The 25138-nt window shown below is 40.7% G+C and overlaps 2 protein-coding genes across 3 annotated transcripts in view; one reads left to right on the top strand and one right to left on the bottom strand.

Annotated features, from left to right (window-relative positions):
• CTNNA2 (catenin alpha 2) overlaps positions 1–25138 on the top strand; it is a 480539-nt gene that overhangs the window by 310775 nt on the left and 144626 nt on the right. The gene's annotated exons all lie outside the window — the stretch shown is intronic.
• On the bottom strand, positions 4998–8287 carry LRRTM1 (leucine rich repeat transmembrane neuronal 1). Its single transcript, XM_054293257.1, has one exon. It carries the CDS (start codon positions 7372–7374, stop codon positions 5812–5814), a length of 1563 nt encoding a protein of 520 aa, XP_054149232.1. The 5' UTR covers positions 7375–8287; the 3' UTR covers positions 4998–5811.

Genomic DNA, 25138 nt, shown 5'->3' with positions numbered 1-25138 from the left:
AAGAATTGTGCCTGAATGCCAACAAGTGACGTGATCTTAATAAAAAAAAAAAACAAACCAAAAACAAAACAAACAAAAAAAAAAAAAAACAAACAAAAAAGCAGAAAAACCCCAACAAGACAAAACTAAAACCCCCCAAAAATCCAACTGCCCTGTTCTCACAGAAATACAGATTTCATTGCAAGTGTGTTCACTTTAGAGCAGACAGGGTGCAATAAAATTACAGGGCTCTGCAGCATTCATCTCAGCTCTTCACAGCCACCCACCCAATTACAAGCTGTGTCTTGCCAGCAGAAGACTGTTGCTTGGTTTCTGTATTATTTTTATAGCTTTGCTTTCCTCCCCATAGCTTTAGAGGTAGGCTGTGCTTACTCCTTTCCTTTCACCAGGTTTTTCTTCTGCTGTTAAAAAAAAAAATTTAAAAAAATTGGCTGGTATGGAAAGTCTTTCGCATGGCTCTAAATGTGATTTGGTTTTTAATGTAGAATATGCTCTGAATAGTTGTTTCTAATACCTTAATAGCTCTGGTTTATGTCAGTAATTATATGAAAGGTTAATCTTTAAATCACCAGCATTTCCTAAATTCCTAATCAACTTCATGCTTGGAAAGGAACTGGCATAAATGCTCAATTTGTTAATATTAGCCTGGGTTGGGCAGGTCAAGGAAAAGCATAACCTTGGTGCATAATGGTAAATTGAACACAGCAAAAATATCTCGGATCTGTTTGTCATTAGAGCAGTGAATGTGAAAGCTGGCTGTGAGTGTGGATATAATTAGCAGGAGAATCCGCAGCAGCTCAAGATCGCCCATCCCTCTGGCTGAGGGCTTCTTCTTAAAAAAAAAAAAAAAAAAAAGAAAAAAAAAAAAAGAAAGATATTTTGGGTAGAAATGTCTGCTTTTCTAGTGGTGAACTGTGATTAGGACAGCTAAGAAAGTGATGGATGAGGGCACACTGCGCTCCCAGGGGACAGGAGGTGGCGCAGGAAATGACGGCGCTGCGGGCACGTGTGCGGGGCAGCGAGTCCGGCCGCGCTCCCTCCTGCTCCGCTGGGAAAGGCGAGGGGACACGGAGAGATGCTGGGCATCTTCCTGACATCAAACCCCTGCTGCTGTCCTTGCCACAGCCCCAGCGTGGCAGGGGAAGGCACGGAAAAATCTCATTTCCCATGTGTGCACAGTGCCCCCCTTGCCTTCTCAGCAGCTCTCATCTTCCCTTTCATGCTGTCCCTTCACCCCTTTCTTTTCTCTCTCCTGCTGAATGGAGCTATTTAGTGGTGTACCCTCCTTTGCAGAAGCTGCTTCATCCCTGCTTGCACAGTTTTTTAAAACTGCTTTCTCCACCCACCCTGAGTCTTGGTTTTTCATCTGTGCTGCTTCTTTAGGTTAACCATCCTTACAAAAGGAAAAGGCAGAGGAATCCAGAAACACCCTGAGTTTGGTTGCCATTACTCCAGTCTTTCCTCTTATCTTTTGTCTCCTCTTAATTTCATTATTATCACTGCTATTATTATTATAATAGCACTAGAAATGAGCTTCCTCATTAAACACTCCCTTTTTGCCATTCTGAATACCACTGTAGAAGCTGGAGGGGGGAGGAAGGGGGACTCAGAGAGTCCTTTTGCTGTTAATGCAGAATGAGACTCACACAAGGAACAAATGCAGTCCATCTCAAAAGCAGAGAGATGAGCATCTCAAATGAGAGTTGTTTGGGGTTTTTTATCAGCACTGAACAAAATTATCAAATAGACTCATTTCAGCTACCCCTCAATGCCTTAGCCATGAAAGCATACAGAATATTTTAAAGCATACAAAAATACCCTTAGGGATGGTTCATGGACTTTCTGTGGCACAGGTAGGCAGGGAGCTGGATCAGCCTGTCCAGAGCATCCTTGCTGTGACCACAAGGAAAGGGTCATCCCTTGGGCTCACCCCCTGCAGCACCCAGACATGGCAAAGGAGGGAATTGGCACCTTGAACAGAATTTCTTTGTATTTTATATTTTCAGCCCAGGAACAGAATGTGGTACATTAGCATCGATTCTGTGGTTTCATACCATTTTTTTTTTTTTAAGTAGTACAGAAAGGAAGGGGGAAAAAGGCAGAAAGGAAAATAAATCATCCCTTATATACATTCAAAGCATACACAGCAACAGTTCCTTCAGCACTGGGTGCACTGTGAGTGGGTATTGATGTTAGCAGCAAGAAAATGCATATTAGAGATCTGTAACACTAGTACTGCTAACCAGCTCAGGAAAGGTAGTGCTTCTGCTTGCCTTTCACTCTGTTTTATGTGCAAAAAGACAGTTAAATATAAAAAAATAATGTTAATTACTTAATTATAAAAGGGAGATTAGTCCTATTAAGTGGAACATCAAAAAGGGAATATTTAAAATATTTCCCTTCCTTTGATATTCCCCAAGCATTTCATGGACAAAACACTGTTCGCAACTCGCCCCAAAAGCATCCTTTTTTCCTTTTTTTTTGTCCTTTTGATTTTGGAGCCATTTAATAGGCCAGAATAAGGGCATCAAAAGAGAGGGAATAACTTATCTCTGGGCAGTTGTTGAACATGAAATTTGGAAGAAAGAATTGGGGAAAATCTGTCCCTGCAGTTGCTCCAAATGCAGTACAAATATAATAACTCTCATATACACCAATGCAAGTAGCCTGGAGCAGGATGAATAACTGGATTTGCAATAGCTGGATTGAAATGACATACAGGCTCTTTTATTTCTTCATTACCCACACATATTTCATGTAAATTTTCAGCCTGGATGTGGGCACCCTGTGGAGTGTCTTCATGCCACGTAACAGCAGTGACACCCTCTTTTCTCCAATAAATATTCAGAGGGTGTCAAGATCTCCAGAAATCCTCTGGGGATCACCAGGAGCTTGTCTCTAGAAGGGATTACCCTTCTAGAGAAGATTTCTGCAGGAGGATTTTGAAATACATCCTTTAATAAGTGCTGTGCTCTCCATGGAGGGATCCATCCATCATCCTGCTCAGGGTGCCAAGCCTTTGGTGGCCATCACCTCTCTCCAGGAGAAGTGGCAACAGGCAAACCCCAAATCAGCTCTCACTCAAGAAACCACTGCACCTTCAAAGGAAAAGGCTCTGTTCCATTTACTTGGGCTGTCAGTGCCAGATGCATGGAGCACAGAGGTGAATAAATTCCAAAGGCTGAATTGCTCAAATCTTTGCAAACGTAGCTGGAGGTTGCTAACACCAATAAACAGCAGGGATGACTCCAGAGGGGTGCAGTCACTCGTGTGTTTCAAATACAACCCACAAAAATGCTAAAAATACACAGAAATACAACCACAGGATGATTGATTGTTGGTACCAGGCTTGTCTGAGGTTCACAGGGGCCAAACCATGACTGCACCAACACGTTTCCTGATAGCAGCAGGGGTCAGTATCAAAATAAAGCCAGTTCATATTTTGTTTTACCATTTGCAGACAGTATTTTAATAACCTTGGTGAGTTTGGAAGCTTCCTGGCAAGTGGCTGTACCCAAGTGCTGCCTGGGGGCTTGGGGAACACACAGCCCAGTCCAAAGTTAGAGAGCCAATTTTTCACACTTAAATTCCCTATTGATTTCAGAGAAAGGTTTAATGGGGAAAATAAATATAGCTGGGCCCACAGTTAGCATGGCATAAAGCACTTTTGCTTCAAGCATGGTCAGGAACCCAAAGAGAGGAGGGGTTCTGTACCTTCCCTCTGCCCCTCCTGTTGGGTTTGTACATGCACACTCAACCCCTCAGGTCACTTGGGAGTTTCAGGATGGATCAGGCCCTTGTTGGGCTTGAGGCACAGAGAGAGAAATGTGCATTTGTTTAAACAGAGAAAAGCCTGGGTTTAACAGTGCTTGCTTGTTTGAAAGCTGGGGGTGAATTTGCAGTGGCTTTAGGAAAAAAATAAGCAGTTGATTTTCATTAAATTTTCTGTGACACTGTCCTCTCCCAGTAAATAATCTCATTGCTTTCACGGATTATATTATAGTCTCACTGAGGAAAAATTTTGATTAAGAGGTTATTTTCATGTTTTAGAATACACAGTATGAGATATACCAAATGGAGGAAAATAAGTTCTGACTCCTTAAAAATAGTTTCAGTCAGAAAAGAAACACAAAATTCACTCTTTACATTTTAAATTAATGGCTAAAACCTGCTATGCAAGAAAACAAATTATTTCTTCTGTGCCTGTTTTTCTGCTTTATAATCCTGCTTTACCCTTGTAAGAGTAGATAGCACTTTAATGCAATGAAAAAGGAAAAAAAAACCTGTGTTACATTAAAAAACATGTAAAATTTGGAATTGCTCCTCTCTTGATGGTAACCTGAGGATAGAGAAACATGTACAAAGCATAGAAATGTCACCCAGTTCATTATCCATCACATTTTATTCACATGTAATGCTGTAGGAAGAAAATTTCAAGATGCTCTGCCTGATGTTATAAAACTCCCTCATCGTCAATTAGTGTGAGAGGAGCTGCTGAAAAGATCAATCGTTTGCTTGTTCACATTCTGGAATGAAAAATCCAAAATACAAGGAAAGGAAGCCTTTATTTAAGGGCAGTCAGATAAAACAGCTGTGGGATTCTACATCATGAAATCATTGCTTAAATCCATCAATGCCATTTTTCAGTCCTTGGTGAGGAGGGTGCATCTGCCTCCAGCCTCTGCAGAGGTTTTGGGGTTGTTTTGTTAGGGGAAGGGAGGGACACGAGCTGGGCTTTGCCAGCACTTCACTACAGGACCCAGAGGGGTGCTCTGAAAACTCCCTGTCCTACCCTGACAGTGGTTTTGCTCTTGAGTTTCACCACTGAGACCCAAATAATTGCTTTTGCTCTTCACCATGGCACCACAGAGCACTAAATGAGGGGGTATTTGCTCTTGGCATAGCTCAAAACAAGCATAAAAGTGGTAAATGCAAGTAAAAACCCTTACATTTAGCATTTTTTTTGTTTGGTTTTTAATATTAAAGAAAATTCAGGTTTTGGCAGTGTTTCACTTGTTGGGGTTTTGTTGGTTGTTTCTTGTTAGAGAGTCCTCACAATATCATCAGTTTTGATACAAAATACTTTTAGGGGTTATAATGCAGTTTTTATGGACCTTACAGCAACTAACAAGAGAGCTGTACTTAAAAATCCTCAGAAATCCTGTCCTAGTGACACAGTCAAAACTTCAGCCTTTCTGAGGTGCTCTGGCTCCTTGTTGTACTGACATCCAGTTACAGGTAGCACATTAACAAAAATAGAATTCCAGTGTCATGCTTCATATCTTCAGCAACATGATGTACGTGAATGTGTGCTAATTACAATGGGAAGCCACCTGGGTCATTTTAAGCTTTCTATTTTACGTGGCTTCTTTGCTCCTCTACTTTTCATTTCAACACTCAGCATGAAGAGAGAGGTTAAACTCTTGCATTTTGTATACAGGGAACCATTCATGTAATATACACCAGTCTGTAAAAACTGTAAATGCTATTTTTTTTTATTTTAAACAGTTTTCTTAGTTTACAAAAGATCAATAATTGGTACCTTTTTTTTACACTCTCAGATTCCTGAATATTGACAGAGCTTCAAAGGGAGTATTAGCATATGAAACCTTAAGATTGGCTGTCCTGAAGGTTTTTAAGACACGATAAAGCTAAAATATCAAGTCTTTTGGACAGCCCCTCTTAAACAATTTGGGCAGGGGTGCACGTCAGAAATCACCAGCACAGCCCAGCACCCCCCCTCCCACCCCGTGCCACTGTCTGCCTGCACGCTGTTATTTGGTTGCACACTGTTTAAATCCCAAAGGAAAATCACACCTCGCATTCCCTCGCTGGCTGCTGGTGACAGGAGCAAGATCCGTACTCATTAATGATCACCAGGGCTCCCTCAATGTGGTTGGGTTTGTAATCAACATAATACTCCTGGGCTGACATGGCAGCCATTTGGTGCATGGTCTGTTTCTGCTTCTGCTTCCTGCGCTGTGTGACAAAGCACTGTCTTAGTTGCCTTAAGCCGGCCGGGAAGCACTTCCAGGAGACGTACAACACCAAAACCACGATGAGGAAGGAAAAAATGAGTGCCATGGTGCCCGTCACCACCTTGTGAATCTGCACGGCGTTCTCGGAGTTCTCGCCGGGCATGGTGATGGTGACGGCGTACGTGGTCCGGTCCTCGTCGCCGTCGGGCGCGTCGTAGGTGGCGGTGGCCGAGCCATAGCCCGGCGTCTGCTCGCTGTTGTTGGTCACCGGGGAGAAGGTGTTGACGCTCGTGGGGTCGGCGTCCTCGCACAAGTGGAAGGCGTACACGGCGTCCAAAACATCCTCTCCCTGGGCGTACTCGGGGGTGGCACAGAGCAGGTTGCTGTCGTAGCGACCCTGGAAGTTGCTGAGCCAGGAGGCCAGGGCGCAGACGTTCCGGCTGCAGTCCCAGGCGTTGGCGGAGAGGCTGATGCTCGTGAGGGACTTCCAGGAGTCGAGGACTCGGGAGTCGATGTAGGTCAGCCGGTTGGAGTCCAGCTGCAGGGATTTGAGATGAGGTACACTTTCAAAAACGTGAGGTTCGATGTATTCGATTTCGTTGCCGGAGAGATCCATCTTTTCGAGTTGCCATATCCAGTCCAAAGTGTTTACTACGATGGTAACTTTATTCCTTCGCAAGCAGAGGGAGTGCAGGGAGATGAGCCTGGGAAAATGGGCTAAATTCACTTTCACCAAGTCATTGTGCTCAAGGTGCAGCTCAGTGAGTTTGAACAAGCCAGCAAAAGAGTTTCGAGCCAGGCTCTTTAACTGATTGTATCCTATGTCTAGAAACTTCAGGCTGCGACAGTCCTGAAAAATTCTCACCGGCACGAACTTGATGGCGTTCGACCGCATGTGCAAAGTTGTCAGTTTTCTCAGCCCGTGGAACAGGTCAGGCTCCAAAGACTGCAGGTTGTTGTATGATAAATCCACACTGCGCAAGTTTGGCATGGGGCGGAAAGTGGTGTTGGGCAGTTGGGTTATTTTGTTGGAACTCAGGGTGAGCTCTTTAACTCGCCGCAATTTTTGAAAGGCATTCCCCTCCACTGAGCAAATGTGATTGTGATCCAGATAGAGCCACGTGAGCTGCATTAACCCTGTGAACTGTCCATCATGCAGCTCTGAAAGGCTGTTGTACCGCAGAGACAAGCCCATCATGCCCGACAGGTTGCGAGGCATCTCTGTGAGATTCAGTGATTCACAGTACAAAAGCCTGCCCTCACACCGACAGAGCTGTGGACACCCACTATTCACAGCTGGAAGCATTTTAGAAAAGATACCCAGCGTACACAATATCAACCCCGGGGGCTTCCTCAGCAGCCAGTTTAAACAGAGACCAATAAGAAGGAAATCCATTAGCAAGAATATTTCCAAATAGGCTTGAGAATGTCCATTGAGTCTTTTCAAATTCTACATCATATTTTATTTAGGGGGAGAGAGAGAAAAAAAAAAAAAAAAGGCAAACCAACGAAACAAAGCCCGAAAACCAAAGCAAAACAGCAAACAGAACAAACACAGAGGCAAATATTTCACTTTATAGCATGCAGGAGCTTTGCAGCATTAAAGTTCACAGACATTCAAAGGTAAAATGATAGTGATTTTGTTCATTTTAAATGCTGCAGCAAAGGAAAAAAAAAATCTTTCTTCATGAAAGAATTTAATTAAAAAGTGTCTTACCCACCCTTTTCCAGAGAGTGACAACCTCCATTCAGTTGCTTCCTTTGTGTTTGGACTAATTATATGCAGAGCTAAAAAAGACCCCTCTGTGCTACAAATTCAGTCCCTTTCAATGTTGTGCAAGGCTGGCAAGCTCACAATGTCTCACTTCGCTTCTGCTCAACGAGCGAAAGGCTTGTCCAGCTAGCTTTTGAGCTGCCTCCTAGGACCTGCAAGTTTCAGAACTATGTACATGAGCTTGATCTTCTCCTTCTCCCTCTGTCCTTTCCACTGCAGTTAACACTGTGGCGTGAAAAAAACTCCAAACTCTTTACTAACGACTCCACAGGATTTGTCAATCTGTTTAATGTCCATCATTTGCAACGACCATGGACCGGCACAACCTTTACTCCAGAGAGAGGTTACCATTCATTCACAGACCGGCTAAGGGTCGCTTTATTTCCCATTCTTTGTTCGCTTTGCTTGTTAGGTGATGCTTAGAGCAGAGAGAGACAGCAAGAATCCCTTCCCTTCAGCTGAGCAGTATGTTGCTAGAGCATGCAGAGGCACCCAGTGTTCACTGAGTGTCGTAAGCTGCTCATGATTGTACGCCTGCACTGTGCATCTCAGACATGGGCAGATTGAAAAGGGGTGGGCATAAAACCAACATCGGAGCGAACCAGGAAAGTAATATATGCTCTTTGATGAAATGGAAAATACTTTAAGCCTATCTCGCCATTTCTCAAACAGGCACGCACACACAGCCGCACAAATCATCAAAAGCGAGGCAGTGCTAAGTAGGAAGCTTGAGAATTAGGATTCTTTCTTCTTGTTTTTTTCCTCGGATGCTTTTGTTTAAAGTCTGAATTTATAAGCTATTAGCCGGGAGAGGGAGAGACTCGATTACTTGGTTTGGGAAGGAATATGTAAACCAGTCTTTTTGGATTGCTTTTTCTCTCTAATTCTGATGATGAGATTTGCCTTTTGGTCTTTGGGTGGGGGATTGAGGGGTGTGGTGGGGGGAAATGTGTTTTTTTTTTTTCTTCTGACATTGTCTAAATAGAGCATGATTTGAAATTCTGTGCATTCTTTCTCATAGAAATGCAGCCAGAGCTCTGCAAATAGGAATGCCTCATTTCATATAAGCTTTAATTACATTTGGTCTTTTTCCATCCTGCATATTTTGTGTGTTCAGCACATGCCTTTCCTAAAGGCTTTTTTTTTTTTTTTTCCTTTTTCTTTGCGGTGTATGCTACGGCACACAGAACTCAAATTCTAGCAGCATAAAGATTACTGTGCTTTTTGAATAAGATCAATGCATAGGTTGCTGTGAGTGTGTCAGCAGCATGCAAAGAGGGGGTTTCAAACCCCATTAGTTAATAAGTTTCGCAGATCGTGCTGATTTTTGTTCCGTGTTCCAAGAAACAAAAAAAATCTTTGCTGGGTAATTTTCAGTCCTCGTTCTCTATGGGAAAGGCATCATCAATGAGCTCTGTAATTTTTACTGACTGAAAAATGCATGGTATTTCTGTCAGGAAAACGCTGGCCATCTTTTCCTATTATGAAATAGAATCTCAAGCCCCTGTGCTGGTGAGAGCGATCGGAGCTGACAGCTCCCAATTCTGCATCAATACCCAATGAAGAAGTTCCACACGGATTTTAGGATGCAAGGATTGCAGAGGATCGTGCTGATTTTAAGTGGACATCGGATGCAGAATGCTGGAGGGACAGGGCAAAACCACTGTGTTTGCTTTCTTTTTTCACAGCTGTGTTAATTTAAAAGAAATTCCTTGTTTTGGTGGTGTCTGTTGCAGAGCTGAACATTGTGTTTGAGTGTGGCTGCTGTGAGTGTGTGCTGGGAGAGATCAAGGAATGCAGTAATTTGATGCAGTAAAAGTTGCTTTGCAGAAGTCCTGGCAAACTTAAAGCTCTTGTGCATAAAAATAAAAATGTGTGAAGGAGATTCATTACTAATGGATTTGCCAGAAACAGTCTTAAATAAATTACAAATATAAACCATTTAAATTGTGGTATCAGAACCTGGGGATCAATGTGCTTTTATGCTCTCTGTTCGGTTTATTTACATTTTTCTGCTCTTCACAACATTTCAAAGTGGTCTCAAAGCAAAAATGTGATGCTTTAATAGCATATGAAGCTCATCTATGTTTTAGCATTTGGGCAGGAGAGCTGAAGGTGGTTTTCCTCTCCCCAGATCATGCAGTTTTATTCAAAGCAGGCTGTTTATGCAAGTGTCCACTGGTTGCAGTACACCTTAATTCTGTTTCTCGGTACACAAAAGCAGGAGGGAAAGCAGTGACAGAACTGACAGAAAAAGCATTGGAGCAGGAGAGACTAAAAAAACCCACCCAAGAATATATTCCAGATTGCCTTGATGAATATTTTGGTGCAATTAGCAGGGGAAAAAAAATTAAAGGATGGCTTGAACTTAACAGATACTGAAAAAAGCTTCAAAGCAATGAGGTTGTGTCCCTTAAAAATCTGCACCCCTACAAGTCTTTTTTTGGGTGAAGCCTTAATGCCTTCTCCCATGTAAAAATTTAGAGAGAGGTCTGCAACAGCAGCCCTGAAAATTTCAATTATATCTTCAAGGAAAGCTACCATTTTCTGCAAATCAGATGATGATAAGGATCACTTAGTTACCATTTAAATGCTATGTATAAAGACTTCTTCTAGTAGAGATGAAGCTCCCTGATACATCACTGAAGAGCTGAATATTTTTTTTTTTTTTTTCACTGCTTCTCCTTGTTGTCACCTGGGATACAGCTTGGATCCCAACCAATGTGCCTGTTCCCACTCTGGCATATAATCCATTATCATTTGGTTTTCAAAGGCAGGAATTAGAGCAGACAGTAGCAAACCTGTATAGCAGCAGCTGGAAGACTGACAACCAGAATTAGGGACCCAGAATTAATGGCCCTAAGTGCACTCTCTCAGAACTCTAACAGAGGGCTGCTGAAGAAGAAATTCTGCTCTTATCTAAAATTTGGTTGTAAAAAAGAATCCAGGTAGTCTTAAGATGAGAGATCTCACAGTGTATGTTTGAGGCTCTGATGTTGAGGCACAGTAGTGACCAAATTCAAGAACTGGGGCATCTGAAATATCTTTTGTAAATTGGTGTCCTACTGTATTTTTGCAATGTACCCTTTTTGCAATCAAACCAGGAATCCACTTTGAAGATGATTGTAATGCAAAGGGCTTAATTTCCACTGTCTGAGCTGTTATCACAGCCAAACTGTTAAGTTTACACATTTTCTGAAGTTTCAAAGCCTCTGGCAAGTCTCTATAAATTAGCAGATTTAAATTAGCTTTATTAAATGTGCTATTATAAAACATTTTAAGAATGAAAAACTGTGTGTGTTTAAAGGAGCTTGATTAAATCATTGTGAAGTAGGTTACAGAAGAACAACATGAATAAAGTTTTAGAAAGTTTAGGTGGGAAGCCTCTTCATGTAGTCATGACAAGGATAATTCAGTGGCAGCAATGGTCAGAATTGTTCAATCTGGAAAGGAAAAACAATGTATTTTAATTTATTTCAATTTATTTCAATGTATTTGCTCTACACATTTTTAATATTGTGTTCAGATTAATCATAGAATCGTCAAGATTGGAAAAGACCTTTAAGATGATCCAGTCCAACCATTAAATGTCCCATTTAACTTTACTGTCCTCAGAATCATTTAATTCTTGCTAATCCATTGGATATTCCTTTAATGTTTGTGCATGGATATTTACCTTACCTCAATTTGCAGTCCCGGACAGATGGGGTTGGGACAGAGTGCCTGAGATCAGAATGTGGCTGCTGATATCTAACTCTTTATACACACATCTTTTCATAAATTCTCCACCAAAATATGAAAAGGAAAAACAACCTATTAAATACTGAGTGTACTTCTTCCTTTTGGCATTTTCTAAGTGGTTTATATCAGAATAATAAAAAGTGATGCTCTTAGTGATGATTTTAATTTCCTTTCATGAATGGAAGGACTCAAACCTTGATCTTTGGTAGTCTTTCTTTAATTTTCAAGTGTGCTGAACCATGACATTTTGCATAAAAGAAACATTTAAAAGCAGAAAAGGGGGGGGGAAAGATATGACCTAAGGTAAAGCAAACTACATCTGTTATTTCTCTTGAATTTCCGTCTTGGTCATCCTGAACATTTATTGGCTGCCCATTCTGTATAAAATTTAGGATTTCAGCTGATAAGAAGTGCAGTTCTATAACATGTCTGTTTTAGTAGATATAAAAATGAGTAACATTATACAAGATTTTGACCAAACTAATCCTGCTGGCTCCAGATGTCATTAAATTCTTACAGTACCTGACAGGCACATTGGATTTGTGGCTCCCTTTAAATCATCGACATTCTTTTGTAAATGACCTTTTTGTTTTTGACAAGGTGATAAACATTTCTCTGTCTCATTGCAGTTATTCCATCCTCATCAGCCACATTCACTTGCAGGTGGTCATGCATGGCTCTAGAAGGTCACTGACAGAAGAGACCCATGTGCAGAATTGTCAGAGCAGGGCAGAAATGTCAGGTTTTAGGACAACATATCCAGAGTATAAAAAAGTAACTCCTCCATTCATGACTGGGAGACTACTTGAATAAGCTAAAAAAGGATTGACTCTCTAAAGTATCTCTGAAAATACCTTTGGATTTCTGGACATGATGGCAAAACTCTTGACAGAGTTACTGCTTCTCTTGACATAGTTACTGGTTCCCGGGGTAATGGGAAAAAGACAAGAAGTAAAACGATCCTTTTATGATTAATCAACACATGAAGATCATGCAACATCCTGGCTAGGCAAAGGCTGCTGTGTTACTGTCACGTTACCAGGCTGGTGGAACTCCTGGTTTGCAGGAAAAGTGAAAATTTAAAGGGTTTTGATTAACCCTTGCTAATTTATATCTCTAAAAATGTCTTAAGAAATAATGGAGGAAGCAGGTGTGGAGCGCAATGATTAGCAAGCAGGGAGGTTTTAGTTGGTCTTATTTGATTGGAAATCAATTAGTTCCACCTTCAGAAGTGCTAAGTGAGACACTCCACAAAGGTTTATCTCAAGACCTTCCCAAGCATTTCTGGAGGTACCAGCAAATGAACTGTAATTAATTTCCAATTCTCTTAGAAGCAGAGAGGGCCACAATTTATCCACACTCCTGAATACATCTACTGTGTCCTCTGCTACTGTTGATAGTTCATCTGTGAGGGTTATTTCTGATAAACTCTGGTGCTAAACAGTATTTCATTTGTGCTTTGAGACTCATGTTGACAGAGGGGTTCTGTTCTTCCACGGATGTTGCTTCTCCAGCTGTTTCACCTGGGGCTGGTCAGTTGGCTGGTTGGTTGGTTGGTGGTGTATTTACTCAGACTTACCAAGAGGTTGGATGAAGTGACACAATAGAGGATTATTTAGGGCTGTGAAAAATCCTCCCTGTAGCCAAACTGGTTATGGTCCTAAACCCATCATGTTTTACCAATATTTTTTGTCCTTTTCCAGAATAATTTGTGTTGTTTGGGAAATTGTGAGGTCCCACCTGGGGACACAGGTATCACCATGCTATAGAGAAGTCATTGGAAGTACATTGGGATAACCTTCCTGATGCAAAATCCTTCCTGATGCAAAATCCTTCCTTCTTTTTACCAATGGCAACACCTTGAGGGGCAGTGAACACTTTTTAGATTTCCAAAGTGCAGGACATGTGGAGAATAGAGAGGAATTTATGAAATCAGTTATTAAAAGCAAGGATGAACAAGTTAAAAGCTGTTTCTGGCAGTCTTCTGGAAAGTCTTTTTACAAGTGGATGAACTGCTCTTGGAAATTTTTCCTAGAACAGAAAATCTATTCTCAGCATTAGACAACCAGTTGTTCTTAATCCATTTCTTGTGCTCATTTCCAAATGTATTTTAAAGCAAAATCAGAAAAGACAAAAAGACTTCATGCTGGCCTTTTGGATACATTATTTCTAGAAAGACAGGTTAGTTATGAAATTGGTACTGGTATTTTGAAATTGAATAAGACTTTTTTTGAGTCCTCTCCCATTCCACAGAACACCATTTGAACTGACTCCACAGAAAAATAGAATAATAAAATTGGAGAATAGCTTGGGTTGGAAGGGACCTTAAAGACCATCTCCTTCCATTCCCTGCTGTGGGCAGGGACACCTTCCACTATCCCACATTCCTCCAAGCCTTGTCCAACCAATGATTCCCATATTCTGAAGGGAAAACTCAGAACAAAATGCATTGAAATCCTGCATGTGTGTTGCATCTTACAGGGAGATTAGAGGGCCTCTGGATCATTAGCTCATAGACGGAATTAATAATGCAGAAACCAGGTTGAAGACTCATATTTCAGAGAAAAGTCAGTGTGATTTTTGCAAGCCTAAAGACGATGGTTTGTTGACTACCTGCAATATTTATGGTTTCATTACGTTTTATTTGCAACTGATGTAATGTCTAAGAGAAATAGTCATGGGTCAGGAGTCTCAGAAGGACATATTTAAAGGCATAACAAAAGATAGTCATGCCTTCTTAAAAAAAAAGAGAGAATAACCTGACCTCCTTTTTTTAAACCAACTTAAAAATACTCAAGGCATTACTGAAGAGTTTATATGGTGGAGGAGGTTTGTGTGTGGTGTATGTGTAATCTTAGAAACTCAGTTTTGCTCAACAGCTAATTTAATTTTGTGAGATCCAATGGCAATCTTTGAAATATGCATTTCTGACTCTTGTTTGGTTTTGTTTCAATGTATTTTGAAGACTTTTCATGTCTTAGAGTGAAGAAACATACAAAATAATCAAAAGTTTGTGTTACTCCATTGCTTTAAATAAATATATAGAGGCATACCAAATTCTAGTAACAAATCCAAAGATCCTGAATTTTCCAAGGTTTTAGAAAGAACATGCCAAATACATTCTCAAAATCTGCTCAGTAGCATGAATGTAAATTACCCTGCCATTTTATATGTTTTTAATGGTGAAACAGCAGATTTGGAGGGCAAACAGTAACAAAGCTTTAGGGTTCACTTCAGCTGTGTTTCATAATCACATTCCCTCTCCTACTGCTGTACTTTTGAATCTTTAATATTCCTGTAAAATGAAGAGCTTATTGTTTCCTAAAACTCAATTTATATTTTAAATGAGTGGAAAGATGCGTAATCAACTTGAAAAGGCAGGAAAATATCATCCTGTTTTTCAAGATATAGGACATTTTATGTAGTGTTTTGAATTCTAGAGACCAGTTTTAGAGAATGCTTGGCTTAGTTCTGCTCTTTTTTTTGTAGTGCAAAGTAATTATGATTTGACAAGAGTGTACTTGATTTTCTTCTTCAGATTTGGTGCAAAGCCAAGCTTTATTAGTTAGAGCCTCTAAATCAAAACCAAAGGTCAGTATCTGTAAAATGCTCGTGGTTCAAGGTATATTGTAGGTTTTTCCCCATTATCCAGGGGTTTTTGTCCATGAAAAGGTGTTTGTGTTTAAGTGGATGTTGTGTGATGCACACATGGCTGTGGACAAATACCCACTTTTCATGATTGCATCAGTAATGTTCCTTGCAGCAATCCTAAAAATTTGGGAAACTTTTGGTGTGAAACTCCTGAATGATCCCCCCTTCATGCTTGGTGTGGTCTGTGAATGCTAGCTGGGGGTGTTATGTACCCATGGCAGGCAGGGGACAAAAGGTGATTCAGCAATGCACAATAGTGAGTGCCAGACCTGCTAAAAATCCATCCTGGAAGCAGTTCCAGACCCTCACTTTGCTTCTTTTAATTGTATCTCAATTGTTTTACTTGTTTTGTGCCCTATTTCTTCCTACATCTGCAGTTGTTGTTGATTTTGTTGGGTGTTATTGTTCCGGTTCTTAATTTCAGGGATTGTCTCCTCCTATGTCCCTGCATAATGCCCAGCACGGACTGTCCTTTGCTGTGTCAGAGAATCACAGGCATTTGGGGTTGAAAAGGACCTTAAAGAGCTCATCTCATTCCAACTTCCTGCCATGGGAAATGACATTTTCCACTATCCCAGGTTGCTCCAAGCCCCCTCCATCCTGGCCTTGGACACTTCCAGGGGTGGAGCAGCCACAGCTTCTCTGGACAACCTGTCCCTCATAGTCAAGGATTTATTCCCAATATCCCATCTAACCCTGCCCTCTGGCAGTGGGAAGCCACATCCCTTGGCCTGGCACTCCACACCTTGTCCCAAGTCCCTCTCCAGCTCTCCTGCAGCCCCTTTAGGTGAGGGAGCTCTGAGGTCAGCCTGGAGCCTTCTCTGCTCCAGGTGAACACCCTCAGCTCTCCCAGCCTGGCTCCACACCATAATGAATATAATAATAACACAGTTCTGGTGTTCAAGGCAACTGTTGGACAAGAATTCAGTGTATTACTGCTCCCAGGTATGGGGTCTGTTCAGTGAGGTCTCTGCAGCCTATAGTGCAGCTGAGCTTGGGCCATGCACTGACATCAGGTGAGCAGAACTCACCTGAAGCTGTTCCCATGAGGGTCATGAGAGCAATGAGCAGCAGAACACATTGAAAACTTAGTGGGAAGAAGCTTCCCTAGTGCCAGTGGGATGAAGTTGGGTGGTGTTGGCTTCTTTACCTTCAGCCCAAAGAAAATCCCTTTATCCTTTGATCTGTGCTGCTTTTCCTTGGCCCTCACCCTGCAGGAGCGTGGAGCCTGTTGGAAGCATCTGCAGCGCTGCAAAGTAGTGCTGACCTTGGGATGCTTCCCTGAAACACGTTCAGAAGCTTCTGAGCTGTGTTCTCTGTCTGTCTGGATTTTCTGGCACCGTTGTATCCATTAAATACTGATTAGATTTAAGAAATCCAAGAGACCAAATAGTGCTATCATCTCTTCCCTACTTATCTTAATAATATTGCCAGTAATATTCCTACATATCAATTCTAGCATATTCTATACCTAGTCTGGTGCAGGCAAACAGGGACAATGTGCTTTTTTGTTTCAAAGGCAGAAGAAAGCCATTTTATTTATTGATTTGATTTTTCTATATTGCCTAAAGATGAGGGTAAAAAGTGAAAGCTGCTTTAAAGGACTGTTAGAGAAATACATCATTTTTCATAATGTTTAATGAATTGCTTACAGTACTTGTTTTACTTAAATCTGCAATTAAAGATCACCCTCTAGTCAAAAGAAAACTGTGATAAGAACGTGACTTGAAACTGGGCAGAACATTTTCTAAAGCCCTTTGGGAGTAATTCCAGTAATTATTCAATCTGACGTTTTCCAGAGAAATAACCCTTTATGTGTGAACTCCATTAATCATAATAAGACAGTTCACATGTCAGCTTCTTCTCTCCAGTCACTTCATACTCTCCATTTATTAAGAGACTAATAAACATCCTCACTAAACATGAGAAAATATTAAACTGCTTGCAGAAAATCCTGGTGTATAGGTTTGGTGCTGTGAGGTGGGACGTGATCTGTTGATGCCTGCAAATACCTTGAATTTCTGGGCTGCAGCTGCTGTCAGCATCAAGTCTCCTCCTCTTTTGGTGTCATTTCAGTCACAGCACCTTCAGGACTTTTCTGTTTTCTTTTCTCCTCTGAACTGCCCTGGAAAGGTCTGGTTTGTCTGTCCAGCTGTAAAGACTTCCTGTATATACTTTCCTAGCTAAATAATCGGTCTTTTGCAAGATCTAGATGTAAGAAACAAAAATTCTGCTTTAGATCATCTACAAGCACAAGAGTGAATACTTTAATATCTTTTTTTTTTTTCTGATATGAACTTACTACACTTTATTGGAACAGCACAATTAATATGGACTGACTGGCTTTGATGATAAGCAGCTCTAAGAAGATTTGTGTTATGTTTTTCTGTGTTTCATCAGCTGAAGACATTCCTAAATATTATCTTGTATTAAAAAGTGGTGGTTCAAAAATGCAGTGGTGATTAGATGCCCATACTTGAAGAATTTATAATTCTCTGCTTTTCAGATTCTGACATTCTTTTTTGCTTTTGAAGCTGGCAAGTGCAATTATCAGTGTTCTGATGAGGAGTGATAAATATAATCTATTGCTGAATGTGGATAAAGACACAGGCAAATAAAATTGGTCTGACACAGCCTCCTTGTGCATCTTCTGACTTCTCAAAAGCTGAGTGGAGAATAATTCTTTGTCTTTGGAGATTCACTTTATAATACTTGATTGGGAATTTTTTTTGTGTGTATTTTTTTGTCCTGGAGCCATGCAGTACCTGGACTGTTCCTGTGACTAATGCTTGAAATTCAGGATTTTTGCATGGCAGTTGTCATTCGTTGCACATTCCAGTAGATGGCAACTCCAGTCTTCCTGACATTTCATCTCCATTCAAACCAGTAATTTTTGCTGTGTCCCCACCCCTGCATCTCGTTCCTATAAATAGCTGTGAGTTTCACAGAAACGTGAGGCAATATTACTTTTATTGAAATTACCACACAGTGTCTGATTTCAACTCAAACAGTACCTAAAGGATGATTAAAAAAAAAACCTGTAAGTGCCAATCCTCCTGGATCGTAAAGCAGGAGGATTGTGTTACACACTGATTCCCCTGTAACTTCAGAAAATATTTTAGGAATTTTCTTAAAAAGGATTAGTACCCCAAACTTGTTTTTGTGTGAAATAAAGGAAGGGGTTGGCTGCAAGTACAGCACACTGGCTTTAGGTTTGACAGTCTGGCTGGGAATTGTATCTCCCCCTGATTAATGCTAAATTATTTATTTTTGCCGTGCATAGTAAACACTTGATCACACCTGTGAAACTTTGTAAATTTGTGAATTTCATAATGATATACCTGGATACAGCTTGTTTTGGGCGAGGGCAGGAGCTGTCCCAGGGGTTCTCTGCATGGTTTATTCATGGGAATATTCTCCAGTTTCCCTCCTGCCCGAAGCACTGCCACACTCAGCCTCTCTTCAATGTGCTCCCATTCCCTCCCATCAATTGTATCACCAAAGCACCAGGGCACAGGAGCCTATTTCTGGTTTTTCCTCTGCTGACTTTCACAACTTCAATACTTGATTGTAGAATTTGAAGGCAAAAAACAAAGCATCTCTCTGTGAGTGAATGCCAGACATCAACCACAGGCACAAAAGATTGTGCTTGCTCTGCCTGGGATGGAGGCTGAGGATCATAACAGTCACACAAAGGGTCCTTTCTCTATCTCTCTCTAGCAAGACTGTAGTTTAATTTTCAAATCACTTCCACTGTGTCTAGCAAGGTTTTATTTTGAGGTTGATGGTTAGAAAGGGACAGAGTGAAGGACAGTTTTTAAAAAAAAACTCTACAAATCTAACTTAAAACTAATGCATGCTACTTATCAAGGATTTTTTACCTACTTCATGCATAGAGAACTTTCAGTAATCCCATAAGAAACTCTCAATCTGCCAGAGTCTGTAGGAAAATTTGCTATTTTATATTAAGTCCTGCGGTCATAAATGCAAACATTTCTTGTTTAAAATAAACTGAAGAAAAGTTCTAAAGTAGAGCAATATTTAAGGCCAGATTTATATGTTCACACTTTTATTGGTTTAGTAAAAACCTTGATTTTCAACCCAGACTTGATTAGTCTATGGATATTTTTACTTCACAGAAACAGTGTTAAAATAAATTACACTCATATAGGACAAGCAGAATATTGGTCCATTTAAGCCTGACTGATTTTTATGTAACAAATTAGTGTGCAAGGTAATTAGATCTCTTTTGGATGCCTGTTTCATCGCTGGAAGGAATCCCAAGAACCTCAGCAAACTGACTTTCAGGTTATATACAGGTCCTGGCTCTATTGCAGCTAAGTGGCTTGTTTCTCATTATCGCATTTAGTGCTGCAGAAACGACTCCACCAGAGTCTTTATTAAAACTTGCTTAAGGCCAGCATTTTCCCTTGGGTCAATAATGACTTTAGAGGAATGGATGTGGAAGCTGGATTTGTTCTGGAATGAATTATGTCTCATCAGGGCCCCCAGGCTAGTATTTCAAATTCGCCACCAGGCACTCGATCAAAAATTCTGTTCCAGGATTGGGAAGACCTTGTTGCTCCTATTAGGGAGTGCAGAGCATACATTTGTGCATCTTTCCCTGCACCTGAACTGTGTGATTCTATTTTTCTCACTGCTAAAACCCCTTTGAATGCCACGTGCATCAGTGAGGATGGGGTTTAGGAATGTGTCCTGAAGGTCTCGTGTGTTGGGAAAGGTCATTGCCGGTTATTTCTGAATCAAATACAGAGCACAGCAGAGTTAAGTACTGGTAAAAGCCATTCAAATCCTACAGCTCCTGGGGTGAGCACAGTGTTTATGAGAGGGGTAGTAAATACCATTGCTTCCTGCAAGTCTTGCTCATGAACAATCCAGATATTCTACATCATGGAATCACAGAGTGGTTTGAGTTGGAAGGGATCTTAAAGCCCATCTCATTCCAACCCTGCCATGGGCAGGGACACCTTCCACCAGCCCAGGTTGCTCCAAGTCCCATCCAGTCTATCCTTGAACATTTCCAGGGATCCAGGGGCAGCCACAGCTTCTCCTTGCACCCTGTGCCAGGGCCTGCCCACCCCATCCTGCTCTCAATTTACTCCCCACCTGTATCTCAGCTGTTGGGAGTAAAAACGTCTTTGTTCAGGAGAAAAAATGTTCACAACATTCACAGGCTGCCCCACATGACCAAGGAGAGGACATGAGGATGTGGAATGGAAAATCAAACTCAACCTGCAAAGGAAAAACAGTCACCAAAGAGCTGTTGGGGTTTAACCCCAGCCAGAAACTGGGCACCACAAGCCACTCGCTGTCACCTTCCCCACTCCTGCTGGCTGGAATGGGAAAGAGAATTGGGGAAAAATATTAAACTTTGGGGGTTGAGGTAAAGACAGTTTATTAAGACAGTAAGGGTAGAAGAAATAATAGTAATAATAATAATAATAATAATAATAATAATAATAATGGGCAAAACAATTGAAGCGCATTGCAATTGCTTGTCACCCACTGACCAAAGCCCAGCCCATCCCCAAGCAGTGATTGGCCCTTCCAGCCAGCTCTCCCCATTTTATTCCCTGGGATGGTGTCCCATGGATGTGAGATCCCTTTGGTCACCTCAGGTCAGCTCTCCTGGCCCTGCTCATTCCCAGGTTTTTATGTGTTTGCTCTCTGGCGGAGCATGGGACACTGGAAAGGTCTTGACTTAGAGTAAGCACTGCTGAGCAATAACTAAAACATCAGTGTGTTATCAACAGCAATCTTATCCTAAAACTCTAGAAACTCCAGAACTCTAGATCCAAATCCAAAACTCTGGAAAATGAACTCTCTCCCAGACAAAACCACCACATGCCTTTGCAAAAAATTCCTTCCTTAAAATTTCTCTCTTACTCATATGGACAAGTATTGTTGAAATCAGTAACTCAATAAATTAAAAAAAAAAAAGTTTGTTTATTTTTTCTTTTATTTTATTTTTTTTTTTAGTTTGTAAATATTCTCATGTTGATGAGCAGATAGAATAAAATTTTGACTTATAATAAAATCTTTAATTTATGAGCCCAAACCAAAATTGCATGTTTTCCCTTTGCTGGTCTGGTTTTAAAACACGATCATGTGGCATTTACAAATGCGGTAGTTTGGGAGTGTTTGTTCTCTTTCAGTGCTGTACAGACTGAGGTGTCCATTGAAATGCAAAGATGTTTGATATTAAAAGAGATTGCTAGTGGATAATAGGCAGACAGGTGTTTGGCTTTCCTTTGTGCTTGTCAAGGACAGTTCCTTGGATGGCTCACAAGCACATTCACATCCTCATTGTTTCCTGCTGACTGGATTTTCCCTGAGTGCTGCGCTCAGAGATTGCAAATGTGACATTACCTAAGAGGCCCCATCAAAATCTGGAGCAGTGGTGGGTGTTACAATGGATATTGCACTCCAACTGCTGTGTCTGTAGCACAATATTAAATATAAATAATTACTTTTATATATACTGGGAAATTTCCCCTATAACCATTTCCATGGTTTATTTCTAGCCTAACAACTGCAGGAATCGAAAAAAAAATCTAGTTTTCTATACATACATCACACTACTTACTTTTCATCCTGAAGTCAATTTTCCAGATGTTTCTCTACAAAACAGAATAGAGTAGTTTAGCAACTACAGGAGACTGTAAAAATATATTTATTTTCTTGCAATTTTCTTTTGCAATATTTTCTATTGGAATTTTAGAGAATACCAGTTTAGATAACATCATGTCAAGGCGAACAGAGTAAAATCTGTGTGTAGTTAAGTTTTGCTTGACAGTTTATAAAGCTGAAACATTTCACAGAGTGGGAATTAAAAAACACCCTCATATGAAATGTGTAATCCACTCAGCTTAATCAAAATATCAAGAAACAGAAAAATATTGATAGGTGCAGTAAGTGTAGAATAACAGAATCAATTAGGGTGGAAAAACCCTTTAAGATGATGCACCACTACTAAACCAAGTCCACAAGATTCATTTGTCCAATGTTGTACTTAATTCCTAAGGAAAAAAATTGAGTTTTAGTCAGTATATAGGACATAATCTTTTGCAGAAACTTCCAACATTTAGCTTCCACTTTAACCAGTAAAGATAGAATACAACAGTGGAGCTATTTTAGAGTCTTATTTTATTTTAATTTTTAAAATATTCTACTTGAAGTCTAAAGTTTGACTTCAGTGCTGAGTGGTTTTAGAATATGGAGAATAGACAGAGTTTAAGAATGTGTTCTGATCTGTGGATCCTCTGGAGCTGAGGTGGATTCTCACCAAAATGGTGGGATGGGGACTTCTGCATTGCCTTTAAAGCTTTGAGTCAGCCCTGACCCTATTTTGGAGCCTTCTTATAAATAATGCTTTACTTAGAGGTTCCCATCTAACTCAATCTCCTTAAATAAATATAAACACCTCTGAATAAGAGTTAAAAGTTTTTCAGCTCCATTTTACTTGATTCTTTCTATCAGTTATAGCTGGACACGCTATATCCTTGTTTTATTGCTAGACTTAGTCCATGGAAGTGCAATGGATTTAAAAAATCAGCTGATCCATGACTTTGCTCTAAGGCAATATTCATTTGGTCATCCCTGACACATCAGCTCTGAAAACTTCTCAAGGAAAAGGTTTTTCCCCCAGAGGGTGCTGGCACTGCCCAGGCTCCCCAGGAATGGGCGCAGGCCAGAGCTCCAGGAGGGTTTGGACACCCCTTGGACATCCCTGCTCTCAGGGGTGCACTGGGTGGGATTATTGGGGTGTCTGTGCAGGGCCAGGAGCTGGACTCAGCCATCCTTGTGGGTCCCTCCCTGCTCAGGATAGCCTGTAATCCGTAATTCTGTGATTCACTTTTCACATTCCAGCAGTTTAACGAGTTAACAAGCCCAGTCTGCCCTGGCTTCTCCTGTTGGTGCAGTCCTGTGCTGATCCTTGGTAGCTGCTTTTGGATCCCTCCTAAACTTTCCACATTTTCTGAGTACACAGCGCCAAAACAAAGGTACTGAAGCTGAGACTTTGCTGACAGGGAGGAGAGGCTCTCCTGGCTGCCGCTGGCTTTTCCACAAAGGGCGCCTGCCTTTGTGGCAGCTGGGTGACACTGGTGGCTCGAGAAGAGCCCGCGGAGCCTCTCCTGCAGATTTCCTATAGAGCTGCTGCTTGCTCTGGGTTTTGTAGCTGTTATTCCTGACTGAGTGAACATCTTGCACATGACCCTGTTGGAATAGCATCTCTTTTTTCATTTTTTTTTCCGTTTTTGAGAACATAAGTGCAATTTGTCAGAATCACTTTGGAGTTTTTTTTTTTTCTGCTCTCCTGAGCACTTTCAGTGCTTCTCAGCTCGGTGTCACCTCCAAATTTAATAAGCATATTCCATGTGCTATCACCCAGGTCATTAATGATGATATGAAACATAGATGGACCCAGGAAAAAAAACCTTTCTGTGTCATTTCCAAGTGAATTGCTGTAGGTTAAGAGCTCATTATATAGTGTGGATAATTATATTATGTTAATGAAACTGTGTAAAGAAGGAAGTATCTGCCTCAAACAGTGGTTATGGAAGAACTTGCCTACACCAAGATTTCCTTTTCTGCTCTCAATTTTTGCCTGAGTTGAAGTGACCTGACTGTGCCTTGGTGCCATCTGAGGCTCATGAGCAGGACACAGGAAGAACAAAATAAATTTTCTCAAAGAACAAAATAAATTTTCTCCTCCTCTGGAGCTGAGCTGAGTCCTGTAATGAGAAGGAAAGAGTGTTTAGGTAACACGCATAAGCAGTGCAATGCATATTTCATTCCTCTGCCTGCCCAGAAAGTCTGCAGAGTATGAATAAACTCTGTAATTTAAATAAGGAAATTTGCAAGAACTCACAATAAAAGGGATTTTCTTCATCTTTGCTCTGATCCCACAGGTGCCCACACAACTGCAGCTCCCATCTCCACCATTTCATTGTGTAACAGCCTTCCCCACAGAGCTTGGGAATTGTAAGCATTCACTTAAATGCACCAATCACTTTGTGCTGAATTATGGATTTTCCTAAATTTTATTTTAATATGAAATAAGATTCTGCTATTTTAAATAAATACACCTTCTCATGTCTGGCTGTAGAGCTTCTGTGAGACTTCCTACATTAATCTACATTAATCTATTCTGTCTCTATGAGCTCAGTGTAACATTTGAATTACTGATTATCTGCATTATGTGTAAAAATTGATGGAGCTGGACAGCTGTGCCCCTGAGGACTCTCAAAGGCATTAACTATTGCAGTGAAGGCCTGGAATATATTATGTGCATTAAGTTGTGTGTATTGCCTGCCTTTTTCATCCCTGCTAGTGACCATTTCACATGCAGAATATATTCAATGAAGTGACCCTTTGGCACCTTTGGTTTTCTGAGCTGAAATAAAACTGTGATTTTTTTTTTTTTTTTTTTCCTATAGTTTTATTCTCCTGGAAATATACCCAAATGGTTTTCTTTGGTTTGGTTTGCTGGGATGGTTATTTACAAACCCACATACACACAATAAATGGCAAACTGATAGGGGTTTTTTTTATTATTATCTAAACTGCATTTCCATGAAACTTTGGCTTATGTGGAATGATCTATTATTTCTTACAATTTATTTGACACCTGTCCAATACTCTAGGCACTTCCAGCTATCTAAAGTATATCTGCAGATTCCAGGGCAACAGTATTTTTGCAATTCCAGTATTTTTGTTTGTGTCATTTATCTTCAAAACACCTGCATGAAATATTCCTGCTTGTAAATAGAGAAGGTAAACAGAGGCTAAAGAGAACAAACACCACACAGGGTTCCTATGCTGAAGCAGAGATTTTTTGCTTCAGAAATCATAAACTGACACCATGGGCATCCAACCCTTTTCTTCTGTCTCTTGTTGCACAAAACATCCTGCTCAGCTCAGCCCCACACGGAAATTTGGTTTTCATGCCCACCAGGTTGTAATACCTTAG

The sequence above is a fragment of the Melozone crissalis genome, unplaced genomic scaffold, assembly GCF_028551555.1.
Source record: "Melozone crissalis strain CALT ecotype California unplaced genomic scaffold, PUWL_Pcris_2 ptg000132l_1, whole genome shotgun sequence".
NCBI lineage: Eukaryota > Metazoa > Chordata > Aves > Passeriformes > Passerellidae > Melozone > Melozone crissalis.
Note: the sequence above shows the minus strand (reverse complement) of the source record. Positions and strands in the feature narration are given on the sequence as shown.

Excerpts from the sequence above, each read along its gene's own strand:
- LRRTM1 (XM_054293257.1), bottom strand. The coding sequence starts at position 7,374 with ATGGATTTCCTTCTTATTGGTCTCTGTTTAAACTGGCTGCTGAGGAAG.